The following is a 20,966-nucleotide window of genomic DNA, read 5'->3' on the forward strand; positions in this document are numbered from 1 at the left end:
GGGACAGTGGGTGATTGTCGGTTTGTGATTGATTTTTACCAGATGGCTCCAGCTGGGGTAGTAGACGACACACTTTCCAACTGTGCTAAATATGAGCAGGCTGGTTATCCTCGAACCCTAGCTGGGCTAGCAGATGACTCACCAGTCTAAAATGTATTGAAAAAACACAATTAATTCTCAACCTTATCTAATGCTAATTCAACAAGAGGCACAGAGACACATAGTTGTTGATAGAGGCTACTTGTTATAATATGTTGTTGATTAAAATATGTATGTATCTCTGGCTGTCTTGTCATCCCTTCATTCAGTAAAGTCGACTGTTCCAACTTCCCACATTACCTATTTATAAATCTCATCCAGGCATGGCATACCCACATCACCTAATTGTATTTTGGTACCTTATGGGGAGAAATTAGGCGATCTGGGACTCTAACATGGCCAATTCTGCTCTTAAGTAAAGAAGAACCTAATCAGTGAGGGGTCCTTTATCATCCCTATTTGACTGCTTGTAAAAATCTTTTATCTCTCCTCACAGCTGGTTAATATACATTTTTGCTGCCGAATATTCGACACAGAGTGATTGAGTTGGTACTACACATGTATACGGTTCCATTTTAAATGACTGCAGCGCTCCATTATGAAAACAAATTGTTTTAACGCAGCTCTCAGCAGTATTCCAGTGATATATGACGGCGGTCTGTTGTATATGAAATAAATGCAAATTGAATCTTGAATCTTGAATGTTGCAGCTTTTCCGCAAATCGGTATCACATGCAGTATACAGTATATCATCTGCAATATACTGTATACAACATGCAGTATACAGTGTGTCGCGAGCTCCACGCTGGGCTGGAGCACACATTTCCTGCCCCTCTCCCTTCGGCAAACACCTCATGGGGGTGTAACGAGGTCACAGGTCAGGCGTGAACGCGTCAGTTGTCTAATACGGTCAAGAGTAAGATCTTCCGGACGATCACTGCACTAGAGGAATGTGGTTTGTTGATGAGGTACAACGTGTTTGGAACTGGGTGTTGAACACTAAGCACTTATAGAGGAAAGCTCACCATAAAACGTTATGGACTCGCGGACGGACTTGTGTTTTCAAGACGTACATGTATCAGGTTGAACTTCTACGACAGATATAACTTGGTTACCGCTTCCTAACTGTAACATTAACTGAACTTTACGCCTTTTATACATATTTGTGATGGGGTGAAAACGAGACATATTTTGACATTGAAAACTGTCGCGTTACGGCATTGTCGCCCTTTTGTAAAATATAGAAAAAGATTATTCAAAGAGCGACAATGCGACAACGCGATAATGCAACAAATGGCCAAAAAATCGCGTTGTCGAATTGTCGCGCATTGGTTAATTTTGACACGTTTTGCTTGTTTTTGTAAGGGCGTTAATGCGACAATACGACAACGCGACAATGTCCCTTCCAAAATTCCATAGTGATCCGTGCAAATAAAACTGAGTTATGAAATAGAAGTTTTATACATATTTGTGACGGGGGGACAACGAGACATATTTTGACATTGAAACATTACCCGTCGATTCATGTGTTCTCAGGAAAATCAGATCTGTTTGGAAAGAAACCAAATCAATCATCATTATCATTTGTAATTTTGCATCAGATGATGGAACTTGCTATAACCACATTTCACAGACAACTTTGTAATGTTGAAAAAATCCTCACTTTTTATTTATCTATATATATTCGGATTTTGGCCAACAAGTTACACCCAAAACAATCTCTATCAAGATGTATTCATAGATTTACACAAAATGTTACATTTGAATCAGATTCATTTTCATCCAGCCCATAATCGCGCACAGTCTGGAGGTATCTCCACTGCATTTTGTGTAACGAAGCTCTTAATTGGCATTTCTGTAATCAAATTAGCTACAGTCCGCATCAGACTACAGATCTGTGGCTGCTTATATATGGGCCAGTATATGTTTAAGAAAGATAACATTACCACACAACTTGTGGAATATACTTTTATTTAACAGATTCTGAAAGAAAACGATCGGCACTTTACATGTGTATGAAATATATGTCCATAATCACAGATACTGACACATACACAATCATTACATATCTCTCGCATATTATCCTATATGACACAAACTAGACAAGTCGTACAATATGAGATGCTGGGTTTACATCAGACATGAGCCCTCTCTACCCCGCAATAAGGCCCACAATCTAGTTCAGTCTACTGTGGCATCCCTTCATATGGTTGGTGGCGAAAAGGTTTCAAGCCAGTCGTGCCATTGACCCTTCTACCCACAGCTCGATGACATAGTCAGCCAACTTAGACACAGAGTATGTATGTGTTGGCGGTTCATTAATGGTTGCAATCCACATATCATCTTCAAGATTGAATGGCAACAACGCAATGTTTGCAAATCGGTACACTTCTTCATCATTCTTGTGGGGCGGTCGGGTAACCTAGTGGTTAAAGCGTTCGCTCGTCACGCCGAAGACCCGGATTCGATTCCCGACATGGGTACAATGTGTGAAGCCCATTTCTGGTGTCCCCCGCCGTGATATTGCTGGAATACTGCTAAAAGCGGCGCAAAACCATATTCACTCGCTCACTCATCATTCTTGTATAGTGTCTGGGGCTGAGTTGCCTGAACGGTTGTATGTTGTCTCTTCGCTTGTCAGGAAGTAGGCATACAGAAAAATCACACCATCTGTAAGAGCATGGATCGTGTAGAGCTGGTAAAAGAGATGGACAGAACTGGAATGTTCCATCACCGAACCGGGTGGGAACTTCCCTCGCACATGCTGTCTTGCGTTGGTGTGACTTCTTCTCGAATCTCATTCTCCAAGCGAGGAAGAAAATGTTGAACATCAACAGCATGATGATCTGATTGGTGGTTATTTGATGGAGCGAGTGAGTGAGTGAGTCGGGTTTAACGCCGCTTTTAACAGTATTCCAGTCATATCACGGCGTGTCAGCTTAATGTGGGAGGAAAGCCCGAAGTGATGCAGGTCTCAGACGTTTACCACTTCGGTGAAACTCACGAGCACGGGTATGGTGCTGACAAACCTAGAACATAATCGGGGCTAACGGGGATTCGAACCCACAATCATAGGTTTCTGGCGTACCCACGGGACGCAACTCTGCACAGCGAATCGCGGCGCCTTAGACGACTGGGCCACCCGTACCCCCTTTGATGGAGCGAATTATTTGCATATAAATGTTACAGTAATTAGACTAGCTAAGATCAGATGCACTCATCGACTCCAATATGGCACAAAAAGCAACAAAAGACATACAAATCTTTCTGCAGTTTAATGAATGGACATTTGGGGTTCAGTAAAGAAGGAGGCCGTCATACGAATGTTTTCAGGTGGTGTTCGGGCAGGTTCAGGCGACGGCGCACGTGTGGCCTGAGATGGTATAGGTTCCGTTAATTCCTGAACTCAACTATAGAAACAGTGAAGTGAAATAGAAAACCAACATTTTTTCAGTGTTTATACATTCCTGTGTCATTAAACCGTCATGTGTCTGTGCTTCATGCAAACGTTGGAATTATATCATTACGTGTCTATCGCATATGCTGATTTATGTTATACTTGGATCAAAACTATTCAAGACATACCCAATATACATATTGCTGAAGTTTTGTTTGTATGATATGAATGTATTGTCATCAATATTTCAGCTTCAACACCGAGGTCTGTTTTCAGATAAATTTTATCTTAATGATAGTCACAAGTTCCACAAAATAATATCGACATCATCCAGAAAAGGAAAATGTAGATCATAATAATGATTTAAAAAATTGATCAAAACTAGATGAACACACAATACAATTGAAAAAATAAATATAAACAAAACAACGATGACGTTTTTTCATCATAATGGCATATCAAACAAACAAGCTCCGGCTAATAGTGATTTGAGATTTAATCATCTAAAATCAGAGTTGGAAAGCTGAAGGACGGAAGCAAGTTTGAACTTTTGAGCATAACATCCATCCCTTAGTGCTTGATATTGTTAATATGTATATGGACCATAATAATATTGGTGATGCTAGTCGGGTAAGTCAGATTGACTTGCAGTTTCACCGAACTCATTCCTAACATCTGCGATGGAGATGCCGTTCAGTAAAATATAATGACTCGAGTTGTTATTTATTGACATGAACTATGACAATTCTGACGAGTTGATTTTGTTGGATGAAAAGACCTGTTATCCCCATCCCCATGTTCAACGAATTAGGTTTATTTTAGCTTTCGTACTTCTCCTTAAATAGTCATCACTATATGGATACTAGTAAACCGTATCTACACATCTATATGAACTACTACTCAATTATGTAATTCATGTACATTTTCATTCAAAATGGAATAAGTTACTGAGACACATCACAATTGCAGGACCAATTTTCCCGAAATATTTATAATAAAATATGAACTCGCTTTCACATGTAAAGATATTTTTAATGTGAAATCCACTCAAACATGACATATTACTCAGAAAATAAGTTAAGTGCCACCCAACATTTTAGACAATACAAAAACTGGGGTCGAAATGTAAACAAGATGGGGAGAGTTTTATATATAACGACAACAAAATTGTGTAAAGCGGTTTATTGACATGACACAATAGTGTAAATTTTGTGGATATTTGCAGTTATATGTCAGTAGCAGTGATTTATAGCCACGAAAGAGCTGAAACACTATCCCCGCAAGTCACATATAGGGCAGCATATCAAAAAGCCAGTGTAGCAGAAATAGTGACACATGTCCACACAGGATGTCAGTATACAACGTAGCTACATATAGTGACACATGTCCACACAGGTGTCAGTATACAACGTAGATTGATATAGTGACACATGTCCACACAGATTGTCAGTATACAACGTAGCTATATATAGTGACACATGTCCACACAGGATGTCAGTATACAACGTAGCTATATATAGTGACACATGTCCACACAGATTGTCAGTATACAACGTAGCTATATATAGTGACACATGTCCACATGGGATGTCAGTATACAACGTAGCTACATTTAGTGACACATGTCCACACAGGATGTCAGTATACAACGTAGCTACATATAGTGACACATATCTACACAGATTGTCAGTATACAACGTAGCTATATATCGTGACACATGTCCACACAGATTGTCAGTATACAACGTAGCTATATATAGTGACACATGTCCACACAGATTGTCAGTATAAAACGTAGCTACATATAGTGACACATGTCCACATGGGATGTCAGTATACAACGTAGCTACATTTAGTGACACATGTCCACACAGGATGTCAGTATACAACGTAGCTACATATAGTGACACATATCTACACAGATTGTCAGTATACAACGTAGCTATATATCGTGACACATGTCCACACAGATTGTCAGTATACAACGTAGCTATATATAGTGACACATGTCCACACAGATTGTCAGTATAAAACGTAGCTACATATAGTGACACATGTCCACACAGGTTGTCAGTATAAAACGTAGCTATATATAGTGACACATGTCCACACAAATTGTCAGTATGCAACGTAGCTATATATAGTGACACATGTCCACACAGATTGTCAGCATAAAACGTAGCTGCATATAGTGACACATGTCCACACAGATTGTCAGTATACAACGTAGCTACATATAGTGACACATGTCCACACAGATTGTCAGTATAAAAGGTAGGTACATATAGTGACACATGTCCACACAGATTGTCAGTATAAAACGTAGCTATATATAGTGACACATGTCCCCACAGATTGTCAGTATACAACGTAGCTACATATAGTGACACATGTCCACACAGATTGTCAGTATACAACGTAGCTATATATAGTGTTTCATGTACATCCAGGATGTCAGTTTTCAACGTTGCTGACTAAAGTGGCACATGTGCACAGTGTGGTTGTCAACACAGAACATTGCTGTATATTTTTCTGTCAATGTTTAAAATCAGTCACGTGTCAATGGTCAATAAACAGATTTGTCACTGAATTTTTAATATGACTGAAATATTTAGACATTTTAGAATTTGCCTAAATGAATCATATTTAACACATTGAGTGTAACGTGTATATTGGTACGTGTTCACATAGGGTGTTAGTGTGGATCATAGCAGGATGCGCATGCGCCAGAAAAGTAATTCGCTGAAAAGAATGATCCGTCAAATTCGCACAACACCTCTATAATTATCAGAAGATGTTATGCAAAATAAGGTAATGAGACCTTGAAGCAAACCAGAATGGGTTTATGTTTGTGAATCATGAACATTATTGAGGGCTTTGCTTGAAATCAAGTGTCCTAAATGTAAACAACTGTGAAGGCGAAGTTACACAACTATTGTCACTGATGACCGACCCAGCGTCCAACAAACAATGGGCAGCCCGAACAGGGCCAGTAAAGCACTGACCAGCTCTCCCACCACGATACGATACGCAGTGTGGAGGATATACACACGGACGTTTTCAAAGCAAAACACAGATGCCTTGGACAACGTGATTGAATTTTTATATATATATATATATATATATATATATATATATATATATATATATATATATATATATATATATATATATATATATATTGTTATCCAAATTGCGTGGATTGATGCTCATGATATGAATCACTGTATTGTCTGGTACAGACTCGATTATTGACAGAGCGCCGTCATATAGCTGTTATATTGCTGAGTGCGGCGTTAAGCAAAAAACAAACAAAGTCCACTCTGCACATGCCTGACATCTTTCAGCTGCTATGTCCACAAATTACAGTGATGATAAAACTTATTTGATGCATGAACATGAGTTTTGTTGTAACACCTTCGGCAAAATTATTTTCCATTATGTTCAAGTATTCCTTTAAAAATTCCCAGGACTACCCATCAATGGATTTGATTAAGTGTATATGCAGTTACATTCTACATTGTTCCCCATTTTCGACTCATCACACGTATACTTTCTTTCAATATAACCTTTTTATCGCCTGATATGTGTCTGTATGTGTCGCACCATGATTTAGCTAGATTGGACCTCATTATATGTATAATGTGTTATAAATGGTGCACATCCATCACTGATCGGTATATTTTCACTTTTCAATTTCATCTGTTCTCCACCATTCATATGCAATGTATCACCTGAACACTTCAGACCAGACAATCCTGTGACTCATATCATGAGAATCGATAAACGCAATTGGGATTGATGACATGCATCAACCAAGTCAGCGAGCCTGACCACCCGATCCCGTTAGTCGCCTGTTACGACAAGCATGGGTCCCTGAAGACCTACTGTAACCCAGATGATGGGACAGATGATATATGGGTGTGTATTGAGAGTGTGGTGTGTTGTTGTGGATGGAATCAATTGGTATAGACTTGTATTAAAATATCGTGATGGATAAACACATAAAGGTGAACAATATCAATATAAAGTATAATGCACAATGCCTGCAAATGGTAAAGGAATACTGAACAAGATATCAAGGGCGACAACTTGTCCGACCCTGATATGACAAGAATTCCCTGTCGTCTTGGACACATTGGGAACAAACTTTGTGAGATGCTACTATGAAGGAGATACTATCAGTATTACAAAAAATAAACGAAATTCAACCTTTGCTTTATTTTGATTTTGCATAAGTGAGTGAGTGAGTGAGTATGGTTTTAGGGGACTTTCAGCAATAGTCCACTAATATCATGCCGGGAAGCACCAGAAATGGCTTCACACATTGTACCCAAGTCCGGAATCGAACCCGGGTCTTTGGCGTGACGAGCGAACGCTTTAACCACTTGGCTATCCGACCGCCCCCTCATGTGGCATTACTGAATAGTCACATAGACACACGGAGGGGTGGTGTGTATGGTGTAGTAGGGAGTGGGGCTTCTACATAGGTATTCAGTGCCACACTTACTACAGGGTCTGCCTGCTGTCGCAATCTATGTAAGAATTAACAACAGTTGTAATCGTGTTTGATCAGTACCTCTCTCATTATCTGGGCGCTGCCCCTGTGACATAGGGATCGGGTCAAGCTGAGATTTAGTTATTTATTTTGGGGTTGTGGGGTGGGTGTGTGGGAAGGAGGGGTGGAATGTGTAAGGGTAATATAACAATCGCCATCAACAGTCACCTTCATGATTTAACCACGCTGAGGCACGAGATATCGAGGGCGTTGTGGCGCGAGGCATCAAGGGCGACAACTCCTGAGACCCTGTTGTACTCACGACATGAACCAACACACACACACATACACACACAATCACATTACCCTAACCCCCACCACCACATACACATACACCCAGCCATGTCACCTCAACAACACACACACCCAACCATGTACACACATTCAATTTACCCCGACCTCCGCCAACACACATACACACACCAAGCCATGTCACCTAAACAACACACACACACATGTACGAACACAGCAACATTGCCCCTACCTCCACCCACCACACATACAAACAGCAAGCCATGCCACCTCAACAACACAGACACCCAACCATGTACCCACAGTCAAATCACACACACACACACACGCACACGCACACGCACACACACACACACACACACATCCATGTACACACACAGCCACATTATCTCTCCCTCCACCACCACACATACACGCTTGTCACGGTAACCTGCATTTATTGTAATTGATTTTAAGCGTAAAAGGCACGACAACAAATGCAGCGAACCATCAATGTTGTAGACCTTGAAGGAATGACAACCGTCCAACTATAAGATTGTGTTATGAATGTTTCATAGGTTTGTGACTGTCACTTAATGTCAGCAAATACAACTTAAATGCCAAATGTGGTGTTTAAATAGAGAGGAACTTTTAAGTTGTGACAACACGCAAATAAACAGACCGTGTGTCAATACACTTCTCGTGGACAGTGTTAGTGAGTGAGTTGGGGTTAACGCCGCTTTTAACAACATTCAAGTTATATCACGGCGTGTCAGCGGAAAGCCCGAAGTGATGTAGGTCTCAGACGTTTACCCCTTCGGTGAACCCACAATCATAGGTTTCTGGCTAGCCCAAGGGACGCAGCTCTGCACAGCAAATCGCGGCGCCTTAGAAGATTGGGCCACCCATGCCCCCTTCTCGTGGACAGTATCCTTGTACCTTCATTTCAGCGATAAAAACGGAAAAAACCTTTCCACAATCATATGTCCATTAGGCCATTCCGGCAAGATGCTACTTTAATGATGATCGATGACATGCATCAACCAAGTCAGCGAACCTGACCACCCGATCCCGTTAATCACCTCTTACGACAAGCATAATGCTTCGATGGCTTGACACTTCTTTCATAATGGCTGCTTAAAATATTTGTTAATTAACTTTCGCCATCACTTATACGGTTGCGAGCTCTGGTGGACGATTTTTCTCTTTTGTTATAACCTACCCTGTAGACATGGTCCAAGGGAACCTATAGCTATGCCGGTCGGAAGAGTCCACTGGAATTGCCATACCTCATGACTTGGATTATAGCACCCATCGACACTGGATGATTACTTATGGGTGATATTGACTGCATATGCCTGAGTGAAATAAACAACAAACAAATCATACATAGAATCCAAGAACCCTAAAATCCAATGACAATTAACCCTAAAAATATTGACAAATTAACACAATTTTCCATTACAAATACACGTAAGGATTGAGGCATTTGTATATTAGAACACAATCTTGGGGGGTTTCCACGGCCATCCCGCCCTGATTATTTTAACACATGGTCTTCTCAGTCAGGTTTCATGTTTATTCCATTGGTCACGATTTCAATCAAGACCACTGGACAATTAAACGGGTATTCATGACATTGGCGAGACAATAAGTGATATTATCTACAATACAAAGAGCAAGACATGGAACACAGATCTGGGAAGCTATTTGCTGTGATTCTTATATTGTCTTTATAATGTGGCGGAACAATTGGCTTCAGGAGAAGGAGTATGTCGGTGAGTGAAGACACACCAGGGTGACGATGTCGCTGATATTTCTCATATTTGCTATCAACTTGAATGGTAAGTTGAAACCTATGCTACAGCATATAACCGACAGCTAACCGTTGGTTTGTATGAGTGTTGTTTAACATCACATTCAGCCCGTGAAGATGAAAGGCGGCTATGCTTGTCGTAAGAAACGACTAACGGGATCGGGTGGTCAGACTCGCTGACTTGGTCGATGCAGGTCATCGATTCCACTTGCGTGGGTTGTCTGGTCCAGACTCGATTATTAACAGACCGTCGTCATAAAGCTAGAATATTGTTAAGCGTGGCGTTAAACAACAAACAAACAAACAAACAAACAAACAAACAAAACTAATCCAGCTATGACTGCGTGACCAGTAAAAAAAATGATTATTATTTTGTCGAACACTGGGGTAAGATGATATACACCCATGTAGCCGAGCACAGGAATACCCAGGGGAACGTTATAGCGTACATCCGTAACGGATAGGACTTGGAATTGAGTTCTCTCACACTGGAAACTCGTCACAGTTTAGAATCTGTCATATAAATATTGGTTTAATAAAAAAAAAATATAAAAAAAATACTCCTCCGCCTATATTGTTCCACAATTCTGGAATCAGGTGCCGTCTTTGTTCCCTTGGATTACTGATAATTAAAATTGGATCAAGAGTATAATCAGTCACACTACCCGAGACAAGGGAGTTGACTGACCGTAAAAGTCCAGGTGCCACCCTTGCCGAACAAGGCATGATTTTCGTTGATCGGGGGCATGGGTGGCGCCGCGATTCGCTCTGCAGAATTGCGTCCTTTGGGCACGCCAGAAACCTATGATTGTGGGTTCAAATCCCGGTTCGCCCTGATTAGGTTTCTAGGTTTGTCAGCACCATACACTCACTCACTCACTTTCGTCAATCGGACGTAGCCCCCCCCCCCCCCCCCCCCCCCCCCCCCCCCCATCCCGCAAATCCGAATTCGAACCTTGTTCGGACACTGGACCTTAACAGTCAGTTACCTCTCTTGCCTCAGGGATGGAACCGTCTCATACGCAGTTGTTTTATCCTTGATCCAAGGCTGAGCACGACTGGTATGAATTGTTGATCTTTGTATTAATATGTATAACTTTATTGCCAATCATGGCTCATTGTTATTGTCACTGACATGTGTTCTCCTTAACTAACATGTACTGTTCTTGTATGATTAGTTTTTTGTTTCCTTTCCCTGCAGACGCAATAGTGAATTTGCCGAATAGCCATTGTCTATATTTAACAACTTTCTCAAAGGCGTTGTCTATTTATAGAATCTCCATTGGGATCCATCCAATTTATACTTATCAGATAGGTACATACAGTGCTTGATCTATTACTTCTCTCATAAAAGTTGTTTGATAGAAGTTAATAAGAAACAAATAAATGTCAAAGCTTGCTAGGCATGGCCATATCATACATTCTCAACCAGATTACCTGGTCACAACTCAGCTTTTCATGACTTACAAATACAGCATTATGTTCAGATAACCATAAGATCTTAACAAGGACACAATCAATAAATTTGACCTGACATTATTCCTGTCATGAGATACACATGATAAAGAGATTAAATGCCACAATATTTCTTGATGTTACCATCCTTTTCACTTCAATGTCATGAGACATCATAAAAAAGGCTTGTTTCAACATAAATTTATACACAATGTATCTCCAAACAATTTAGCAAAAAAGACAATGACCTAAAACAGGGACCACTATTGATACATATGTATACCCCGGTATCTTTTCAGTGTCTGCGCAAGCATTGCATGAACTTGTTAGTTCCTGATCATGTACAAAAAAAGCAAAACAATGTACACTACAGTTTACTGTCTCTGTACATCCTCATATTCATTCATGAAAGAGCCTTTCTTTGTTATACAGTTATATAGAAATGTTCAATGGTATTGACTTCCCTTATGTTCAGTAAAGTATGTGTGTCTGTATAATCACACACACACACACACACACACACACACACACACACACACACACACACACTAACACTAACACTAACACACACTAACACTAACACACACACACTAACACTAACACACATCCATGTACACACACAGCCACATTATCTCTCCCTCCACCACCACACATACACACGCTTGTCACGGTAACCTGCATTTATTTTAATTGATTTTAAGCGTAAAAGGCACGACAACAAATGCAGCGAACCATCAATGTTGTAGACCTTGAAGGAATGACAACCGTCCAACTATAAGATTGTGTTATGAATGTTTCATAGGTTCGTGACTGTCACTTAATGTCAGCAAATACAACTCAAATGCCAAATGTAGTGTTTAAATAGAGACGAACTTTAAGTTGTGACACCACGCAAATAAACAGACCGTGTGTCAATACACTTCTCGTGGACAGTGTTAGTGAGTGAGTTGGGGTTAACGCCGCTTTTAACAACATTTAAGTTATATCACGGCGTGTCAGCGGAAAGCCCGAAGGGATGTAGGTCTCAGACGTTTACCACCTCGGTGAACCAACAATCATAGGTTTCTGGCTAGCCCAAGGGACGCAGCTCTGCACAGCAAATCGCGGCGCCTTAGAAGATTGGGCCACCCATGCCCCCTTCTCGTGGACATATTGATACATTCATGAAAGAGCCTTTCTTTGTTATACAGTTATATAGAAATGTTCAATGGTATTGACTTCCCTTATGTTCAGTAAAGTATGTGTGTGTGTATAATCCCAAATCATGAAAAGGCATTATACTGATCTGTATACCACGTTCCATCTAATATTCACCTAATTTTTGAAGTTTTTTTCTCGGAAACCAGCCATGCCCTCATTTTCAATAAAGTCAAATTCTCATGATAATAAATAAAGATATATAACAATATGAATCCCAAATCCTAGTTCCCCACTAGTTGATCTGTCTGGCAAGTTTCAACAATAAATATTCAACGGTTTACGAGAAGGACAGACGGACGTACGGACAAGCTGATCGCAATATCCGCCCGCTTTTTTTCAAAACTGGGATGTTCCAGTTCATCAATTCATATGTCATATAACATTCATAGGGATGTAGGTTTTATAAATGGTCTCGAAAACATGTCCTTGTATACAGTTTCTCTCTGAATGTACGAGTTACTTTCCTACAAAATGTCAACTTCAGTGTACTCAGTAACCAACTTCACCATTTGTAGGGCGAAAGAGTCTGTCATACACAATTCGACAAGCAAAGAGTGTTCCTATATTATTCATATTGACAGGGTTTCTGGATGTACAAGTAATGTGAGGTGAGGTGAAATGGGATTTAACGTCGCGTCCAAAATTATTGCACTTATATAGCGACGTGCATGCACGTGTGTGTGTTTGTGTGGTTGCTTGTACTAGTCCGGACTGATGCCGATTTAAAGTGCTAGCTCACTGAGATACCATGCTGCAGTTTAACATGAATACCCCACTCAGACACAGCATACTGACTCCGAACCGACCAGTCCTTGTTTTAGCCCCTTAATGCCGAGCGCCAGACAGGGCAACAACAAGTACCATCTTTTAACGTCTTTTGGATCGAACCCCGGACATTCCGCTCTCCGGGCGGACGCTCTACCACAAGACCACGGAGGCGGTCTACAAGTAATGACCTCAATGACCTAATAATTGCAAATAAAATAACTTCACAAGGAACTGACATTAATGTTGATACAAAATACTGACAAAATCTATAGTGGGTCCGACAAATTCGTCCGGACTAGTTTCCCCCCGTACACTGCTTCAAGTACAGCCGTGCGGGTACGTGTGAACCATGTTGTTTTATTATGCATCACAGACGCCCAAACGAACAGGATTTCGAGAAAATAAATATGAATAAGGGTGGGTTTTTTTCATCACAAAGAGAGGGTCTGTTTTGTCACCATACATTGTGACACATCAGCATACGCTCTGACAATACGTTCTATTTACTAAAAGGGTGGTCGTTGTTCCGAATTAACTACTGCATGCCGACGTGTGGACACAGCAAGACTATGTGCATTCGCTTTGTAACGAAATGTATTGACATAGGATATTACGTATTTTGTCCAACATAAACATGTACTCGTCAAGGAGATATTTTGAATAGAATTACAGAATAGAAAAAAATTGTCGTCTTTGAAACATATAGGATTGGATCTGAAAAGCGTGTTTGTCAGTCTGGTCACATGTTTCATGGAACGCTTTGAAGAGGGTTTCTTCTGAGCGTGTGTAGTTTCAACGTGACAAAAATATACCTCCACATCTTTACATAAAACTTAAGATTGACCCGCAAGTTGATATAGAATATCGTACATCGGTTGTTTTTGATAAACAATTATTGAAAAAAATAATTCTTCCTCAGGTTTCATTGCCACTGAATATTTGATTGTCATCATCATTCTCTCCTGCACAAGTCTCGCATGCATCAGCACGTTTAACGTCCAGACATGTGACATAGTTGCTCATATGTCGACAATGTCTTGCACCATCATCCGATGGTTACCTCAAAGAGTATCTCAGTATTCAAACGTTTGCGTACGCTGTATTGGTGGTTTTAATATTGTTTCAGATGCAAACAGCCTTACTTGAAATGTGACATTATTGTGGTAGTAAACGTGCATGTTGAATTGGTACCTGCCCGCCTTCAAGTAAACAATTCCTTTTGTCTTCCGTATATGTGAATGTCTCTATGCTAAATCAGTAGGGTGATAGAAACAATTGTTGCAAAGTTGCATCAACATATTACAAAGTAGATGGATAATAACTACTGTACGGCAATAGCGACGTGTCGGTATAGACCATATACTGTTGAGAGCATGACTAAATAACGAGTGAGTGAGTGAGTTTGGTTTAACGCCGCTTTGAACAGTATTCCAGTTATATCACGGCGTGTCAGCTTAATGTGGGAGGAAAGCTCGAAGTGATGCAGCTCTAAGACGTTTACCACTTCGGTGAAACCCACGAGCTCGGGTATGGTGCTGACAAACCTAGAAACATAATCGGGGTGAACCGGATTTCGAACCCACAACCATAGGTTTCTGGCGTGCCCAAGGGACGCAACTCTGCACAGCGAATCGCGGCGCCTTAGACGACTGGGCCACCCGTGCCCCCTTCATACACAGGAACATCAAAGTCAACTAAGATGGATTTGTTAGACAGGCACTGTGATTTGTCTGATTGCATATCCCAATTTTGCTGATCGTTGCTCTCAGTCTCTTAAACGTTGGTCCAGTCTCGATGTTTAAGTCCGCCTTGATAGAACATCATTCTATTTCAGCAACTTGTTGCCATGAGGAATCCGGTGGACAAAGAATGCTATGTCAGACATATCAAAGAAACCTTTGAAGAGTTGAAAGTGAAAATAGGAGGTATCGAACAGGTACGTGAAGTTTTGTTTTAGCTTCATATTTACAGGAATGAGTGAGTAAGTGAGCGAGTGTGGTTTTACGCCGCGTTTAGCAATATTACAGCAATATCACGGCGGGGGACAACAGCAATGAGATTCACATATTGTACCAATATCGGGAATCGAACTCGGGCATTCAGCGTGACGGGCGAACGCTTTAACCACTAGGCTACCCCACTGCCTATTTTATTAAGAGGAAGTTTTTGGAATGCGTGGAATTAATATCATGTGGATTATCCAGACCTCAAATGGTTTGCTTGATCTTTTTTTTAATTCACAGTTGAAAATAACCCAGTTCATTTATGTTGAAAAATGAGTTATTTTCAACTGTGAATACCACTATCCAACACGACCCATTTGAGGAAGAACTTCATTCCTTATAGTTGCATATCTATCTTCAAAGGTTCAATAATGAAAGCAAATGTCATCTGAAGTTTACTGAAAAAACAAAAAGTGAAATGCTGCACTCCCTCTGTCACTCTCATACACGACACATGTGAAATTGGGGAATGGACATTCAGGCGAGGAGTGCTCATACACTTTTGCAGCAAACAGGCTTCCCTCCTGACCTCTTTCTTCGTGTTCTTGAATCGGAATTTCTCAACAGATTAGCAAAATAAGGTAATTTGGCCATGATTGTTTGATTGTTTGTTAAGTAATTACATGTATATTGCACTGGCTGCATACTATGCTGATTTAGGTGCACATCTGGTCCACACCTGTGCTTTGTTCTGAGGGCTTCTTTGTTTTTTACTTCTGATATAAGTATTTGCTGATGGTACAGTGATTCTATTCAAAGACTACCCAATGACATCGTCTGCTTGATTGGTTGGTTGGTTTGTTATTTAAGGCCGCACTCAGCAATATTCCAGCTATATGACGGCGATCTGTAAATAATCGAGTCTGGACCAGACAACCCAGTGCCTCACATCATGAGCATCGATCAACGCAATTGGAATACGATGACATGCATCAACCAAGTCAGTTAACCTGACCACCCGATCCCGTTAGTCGCCTCTAACGACAAGCAAAGTCGCCTTTTACGGCAAGCATGGGTTGCTGAAGACCTATTCTACCCCGGAACTTCACGGGTCATTTGGCCATGAAGCGTGATATATTGACAATGTGATGTCGTGCTATAATGGTCAAATAGCCGCTTCCATTTCACTGATTTACCCACCCGAACGAGAAATAAATGAAACCGGTGAATCCGCCTCATGTGTTTCGTATTTAGATTTATGCATAGGGATTATAAGTGCCACAAACACTCCACAAGACTGTATGACAAGAGGGATGATTTCAGCTTTCCAATAGACAACATTCTCTCATGTCGAGGGGCCACGGATGGCCCAGTCGTCTAAGGCGCCGCGATTCGCTGTGCAGAGTTGCGTCCCTTGGGAACGCCAGAAACCTATGATTGTGGGTTCGAATCACGGTTAGCCCCAGACCGCCTCCGTGGTCTTGTGGTAGAGCGTCCGCCCGGAGAGCGGAAGGTCCAGGGTTCGTTCCCGGGCCGCGTCATACAAAAAGACGTTAAAAGATTGTACTTGTTGTTACCCTGTATGGCGCTCGGCATTAAGGGGCTAAAACAAGGACTGGTCGGCTCGGAGTCAGTATACTGTGTCTGAGTGGGGTATTCATGTTAAACTGCGGCATGGTATCTCAGTGAGCTAGCACTATAAATCGGCATCAGTCCGGACTAGTACAAGCAGCCATACACACACATACACGTGCATGCACGTCGCTATATAAGTGCAATAATCTTGGACGCGACGTTAAACCCAATTTCACCTCACCTCACCTCACGGTTCGCCCCGATTATGTTTCTAAGTTTGTCAGCACCATACCCGTGCTTATGGCTTTCAGCGAAATGGGAAACGTCTGAGACCTGCATCACTTCGGGCTTTCCTCCAATATTAAGCTGGAAAGCCGTGACATAAATGAAATACTGCTAAAAGCGGCGTAAAACCCAACTCACTCACTCACTCACTCTTATCCGGGTAATATGAAGCAACCATTTGAGTGTTTGTTTCTTTGTTGTTTAACGACGCACTCAGCAATATTCCAGCTATATGACGCCGGTCTGTAAATAATCGAGTATGGACAAGACGATCCAGTGATTGACATCATGAGCATCGATCCATGCAATGTGGATACGAGTCATGCATCAACCAAGTCAAAGAGTCGGATCACCCGATCCCGTTAGTTGCCCCTTACGACAAGCATAGTCGCCTTTGTACGGTAAGCATGGGTTGCTGTGTGTGTTCTGATATGAGATTTGCATTTTTTTACCCTCGACCAAAAAGGTACATATAGTTTCCCAATGAAAAATCCCTGTTGAGTTATATACATTTATATACTGGAGAATATTTCACATGAAAGAAAAGAACAATTACCAGTATGACATTTTCATAAACAAATATCCAAATGTTAGAAACATTTCATTTTAATACTATTTCCAGTAATTATATTTGCTTCTTGTATGTGTTTTACCCTCCAAACACGTGGGGTATATTCGATGATTTACAGACAAACAAAGAGGTGTTAGATGGATAAGATAAGAGGAAGGACTAGGTGCGACATGACAATCAACAAAACACTAGCCATGTTCTGAAAGGGTGCGAAACAACCACGAAAGTTGACAGGGGTGTGTATTTACAGTGCGAGATGACTTGATCGTGACCCCCACGATTGGTCAAACATTCATCTATTCATGTATAGAGTCAATCTCTCAATGGCAGTTTCAGGCAGGTGTGTCCGCTACTCGTACAACGCCTGGCCCAGTTCTGCAGAAGTAGCGGATGGTCCTTGAAATCGACGAACCCGTCTCCCTATCATGTAAAGATGCGCTTTAGGTACCAGCAAGGCGCAAACATTATTGGCGCCACTATGTTGTCTCGTTAGTACTGTCCACTAACTAACAATATGCAGTTGTATTTATAGTTATCCAGCCTAATATGTTTACAAACCCACCCCTAAATATGGCATGTTGCCTCACGTTGACGTTGGCTCGGACACGTCCACGTTTCGACGACCTATCTAGACCTGGTCTTAAAATCTGTTTCGGTGGATAATCTAGACTGGTTATTCTCTTGCACTGACGACCCTGGACTTGTGTTGTTGTCTTTGGGCATCCTGTGAAGGGTCGGGCATGAAAGAAATGTGTCTGCAAAAACCGGTTCCAAAGTCCGCAAATCACAGACTGAGACACATTCAACATATTGGCTGCCTCTCGCTGAGTTTGAAGCATGCCAATAGCGCGTATGCGCTCATCGCGTACTTGACGACGCGTTCTCAATCTGATCACAAATGCCTCATTATAGCAATAGCAGGGCGCTTTCCTGTTACCATAGATAAGGACATACTAATGGCTCAAGAACAATATGACGACCGGTACCTTTCCCTGAAGTATCAAAATGAAGCAAGACTTCCTACCTACATTCACGGAGGAATTGCATGGTCCACGTTTCTGATGGGTTGGAGTGTTAGTTTTTAGTAGTCAATTTTCAAAACCTCATATTCTCCTGACAATGGATTAATTATATTTCGTGATGCCCTACTTCCGTTAGAGAGTATATTTCACATTTGTTCTGATTCTTGTCTCCACAGCTGTCTTTGTCCTGAACTTATACGTTTAGAAAAAAGATATTTTCTCTCATTTACTTCTAAAGCACAATGCAACCGTAGGCCAGATCGCTGAAGACTGGATCGACGTGAAGAAGGTTTGCCCCATTGAGCCGTGGGCTGTGAAGGAACTCCTTGGAGATGAGATCGACAGCTTCTGCCGCTTCCACGACGTCTACTTCGTCGGTCTCGTGCACACAGGCAGAGTCGACCGAACAGGTATGTATTGTCTTGCATTATTGATTATGTGACACTCTAAATTGTAAATACATATTAAATGTTACGAGATTGTCCGAGTGGTATTTCCGTTTATTACTCGCCCGTTTAAGATTCCACTATTTAGTAACAATACGCTGGTATTTTACAATGTTTGATACCAATGCGCGTACAAATATACTGCCGGAACTAGATTCACAACAAGTATTGAAAACTCTAAAATATCGCTGAACTTATAGAGATGAACGATTACTGAGAGGAGCCAATGCAAACTTATCTTCCCATCAGGGAGTAAACTGACTATGAAAGTTTAGTTTCCACCCTTGCCGAACTAGGCAGGAATGATGGAGTTACTTTTTGGCTGGACTAACGAGTCTATGCATAGTCCAATCAAAATCGCGCACCGAAATCGAAATCCGGTTAGTAAATTGTCGTGCAGACTTCGGTCGATTGCAGGATTTGCAAAGCATGTGCACTGCCAACTCGTTGTCAACAGATAATGTCCAATTGCAAGTCTTTTCATGTTTCTAATCAATGTGCTCACTTGATTTCATGCACTTCGCGATGTAAGACCCGTATTAGCACAATATAGATCTTGATTATCGATCAGATCGTCTTGACTGGGCGCCGCCGTTTTGTTTGAAACAAATGCAAGTGATACGAAGGGTGGAATCTGATTGGCCCATAGGAGAGGCTTAAAAGGGACATCACTCATAATAAAATTGGTGGTTGCTTTAAGCGACAAAAAACCCATACCATTATGATTTATGGGTAGTATGTTAAGGCCACTACTTAATATGCACATTTCATTAATAACAACTAGTAATACATTAATATATCATGTAATAGACGAAACTAGTTAAGAATGTCTACATCATAAACCATAATGCGCCTACATCCATGCCGAGCTTATTGGATAGTTATGCACGTCTACATCTCACGTCTACTCCTCTAATCTGTATATGAAACTTCAATCGATGAACAGTACTTAATCGCATGCGGTAAGTATTAATGTCGAAAGTTTATTGAGTGACACTGATTGTGGTAGCACTGGTTTTGTCAACTTTACTTTTACTTGTATTATCTCGCCTTTCAAAATTTGTTGTTTTTTTAAGCTAGGACAATCTGAATCTCACAACATTATCTTTATTATAATCATCTCATACGTATAGCACTTTACCTTATACTTAACAGACTTAATGATTATTACAGCTCCATCCAGGCGACGCAAACGTGCAGCGGCTGCTCAGCTAATTGTTGCAAGCGCTTGCTGCTGTAACCACTGTTGCGGCTGTCACGATCAATTGGCACAAGGACCGAGAAAATAGTCACCCTCAAGAGTAACAAGTCTCCAGGGTCGGATTTCAATAAGGCCAACCGATCATGCCAAAAGTGTGCATTCTCAAAATTCCAATTGATGTTGTCATAAGAAGGTAAATATGCATATTTACCACAAAGTTGCAATAAACCAATGTTTCAAACCAATTTCTTTGTGAAAAAAATGTTGTTTTTGCACAATTAGAAACTATTTCTTTACTATTTCCAACAACATTCAAGCTTACGTGAGTACCAGATCTAGTTACATGTTGACTTACATACTGTTGTGTTAGTAAGGTATGGTGTCAAGAATGTCTTCCAACTGTATGTGACTCCGTAGTCAACACTTCATCTGTTTAACTCAACATGTAACACTCAAACA

At 41.0% G+C, this 20,966-nt stretch overlaps 1 protein-coding gene across 1 annotated transcript; it reads left to right on the forward strand.

Moving 5' to 3' along the window:
• Positions 1–15,273: 15,273 nt before the first annotated feature.
• Positions 15,274–20,752, forward strand: LOC125381480. The gene is made up of 3 exons (XM_048398047.1): positions 15,274–15,400; positions 19,099–19,270; positions 20,480–20,752. The coding sequence occupies exons 1-3, from the start codon at positions 15,311–15,313 to the stop codon at positions 20,593–20,595; spliced, it is 378 nt and encodes a 125-aa protein (XP_048254004.1). The 5' UTR covers positions 15,274–15,310; the 3' UTR covers positions 20,596–20,752.
• The last annotated feature ends 214 nt before the right edge of the window (positions 20,753–20,966 follow it).

Source organism: Haliotis rufescens, unplaced genomic scaffold (genome assembly GCF_023055435.1).
Source record: "Haliotis rufescens isolate VD_foot unplaced genomic scaffold, xgHalRufe1.0.p SCAF_18, whole genome shotgun sequence".
In the NCBI taxonomy this organism is placed as follows: Eukaryota; Metazoa; Mollusca; class Gastropoda; order Lepetellida; family Haliotidae; genus Haliotis; species Haliotis rufescens.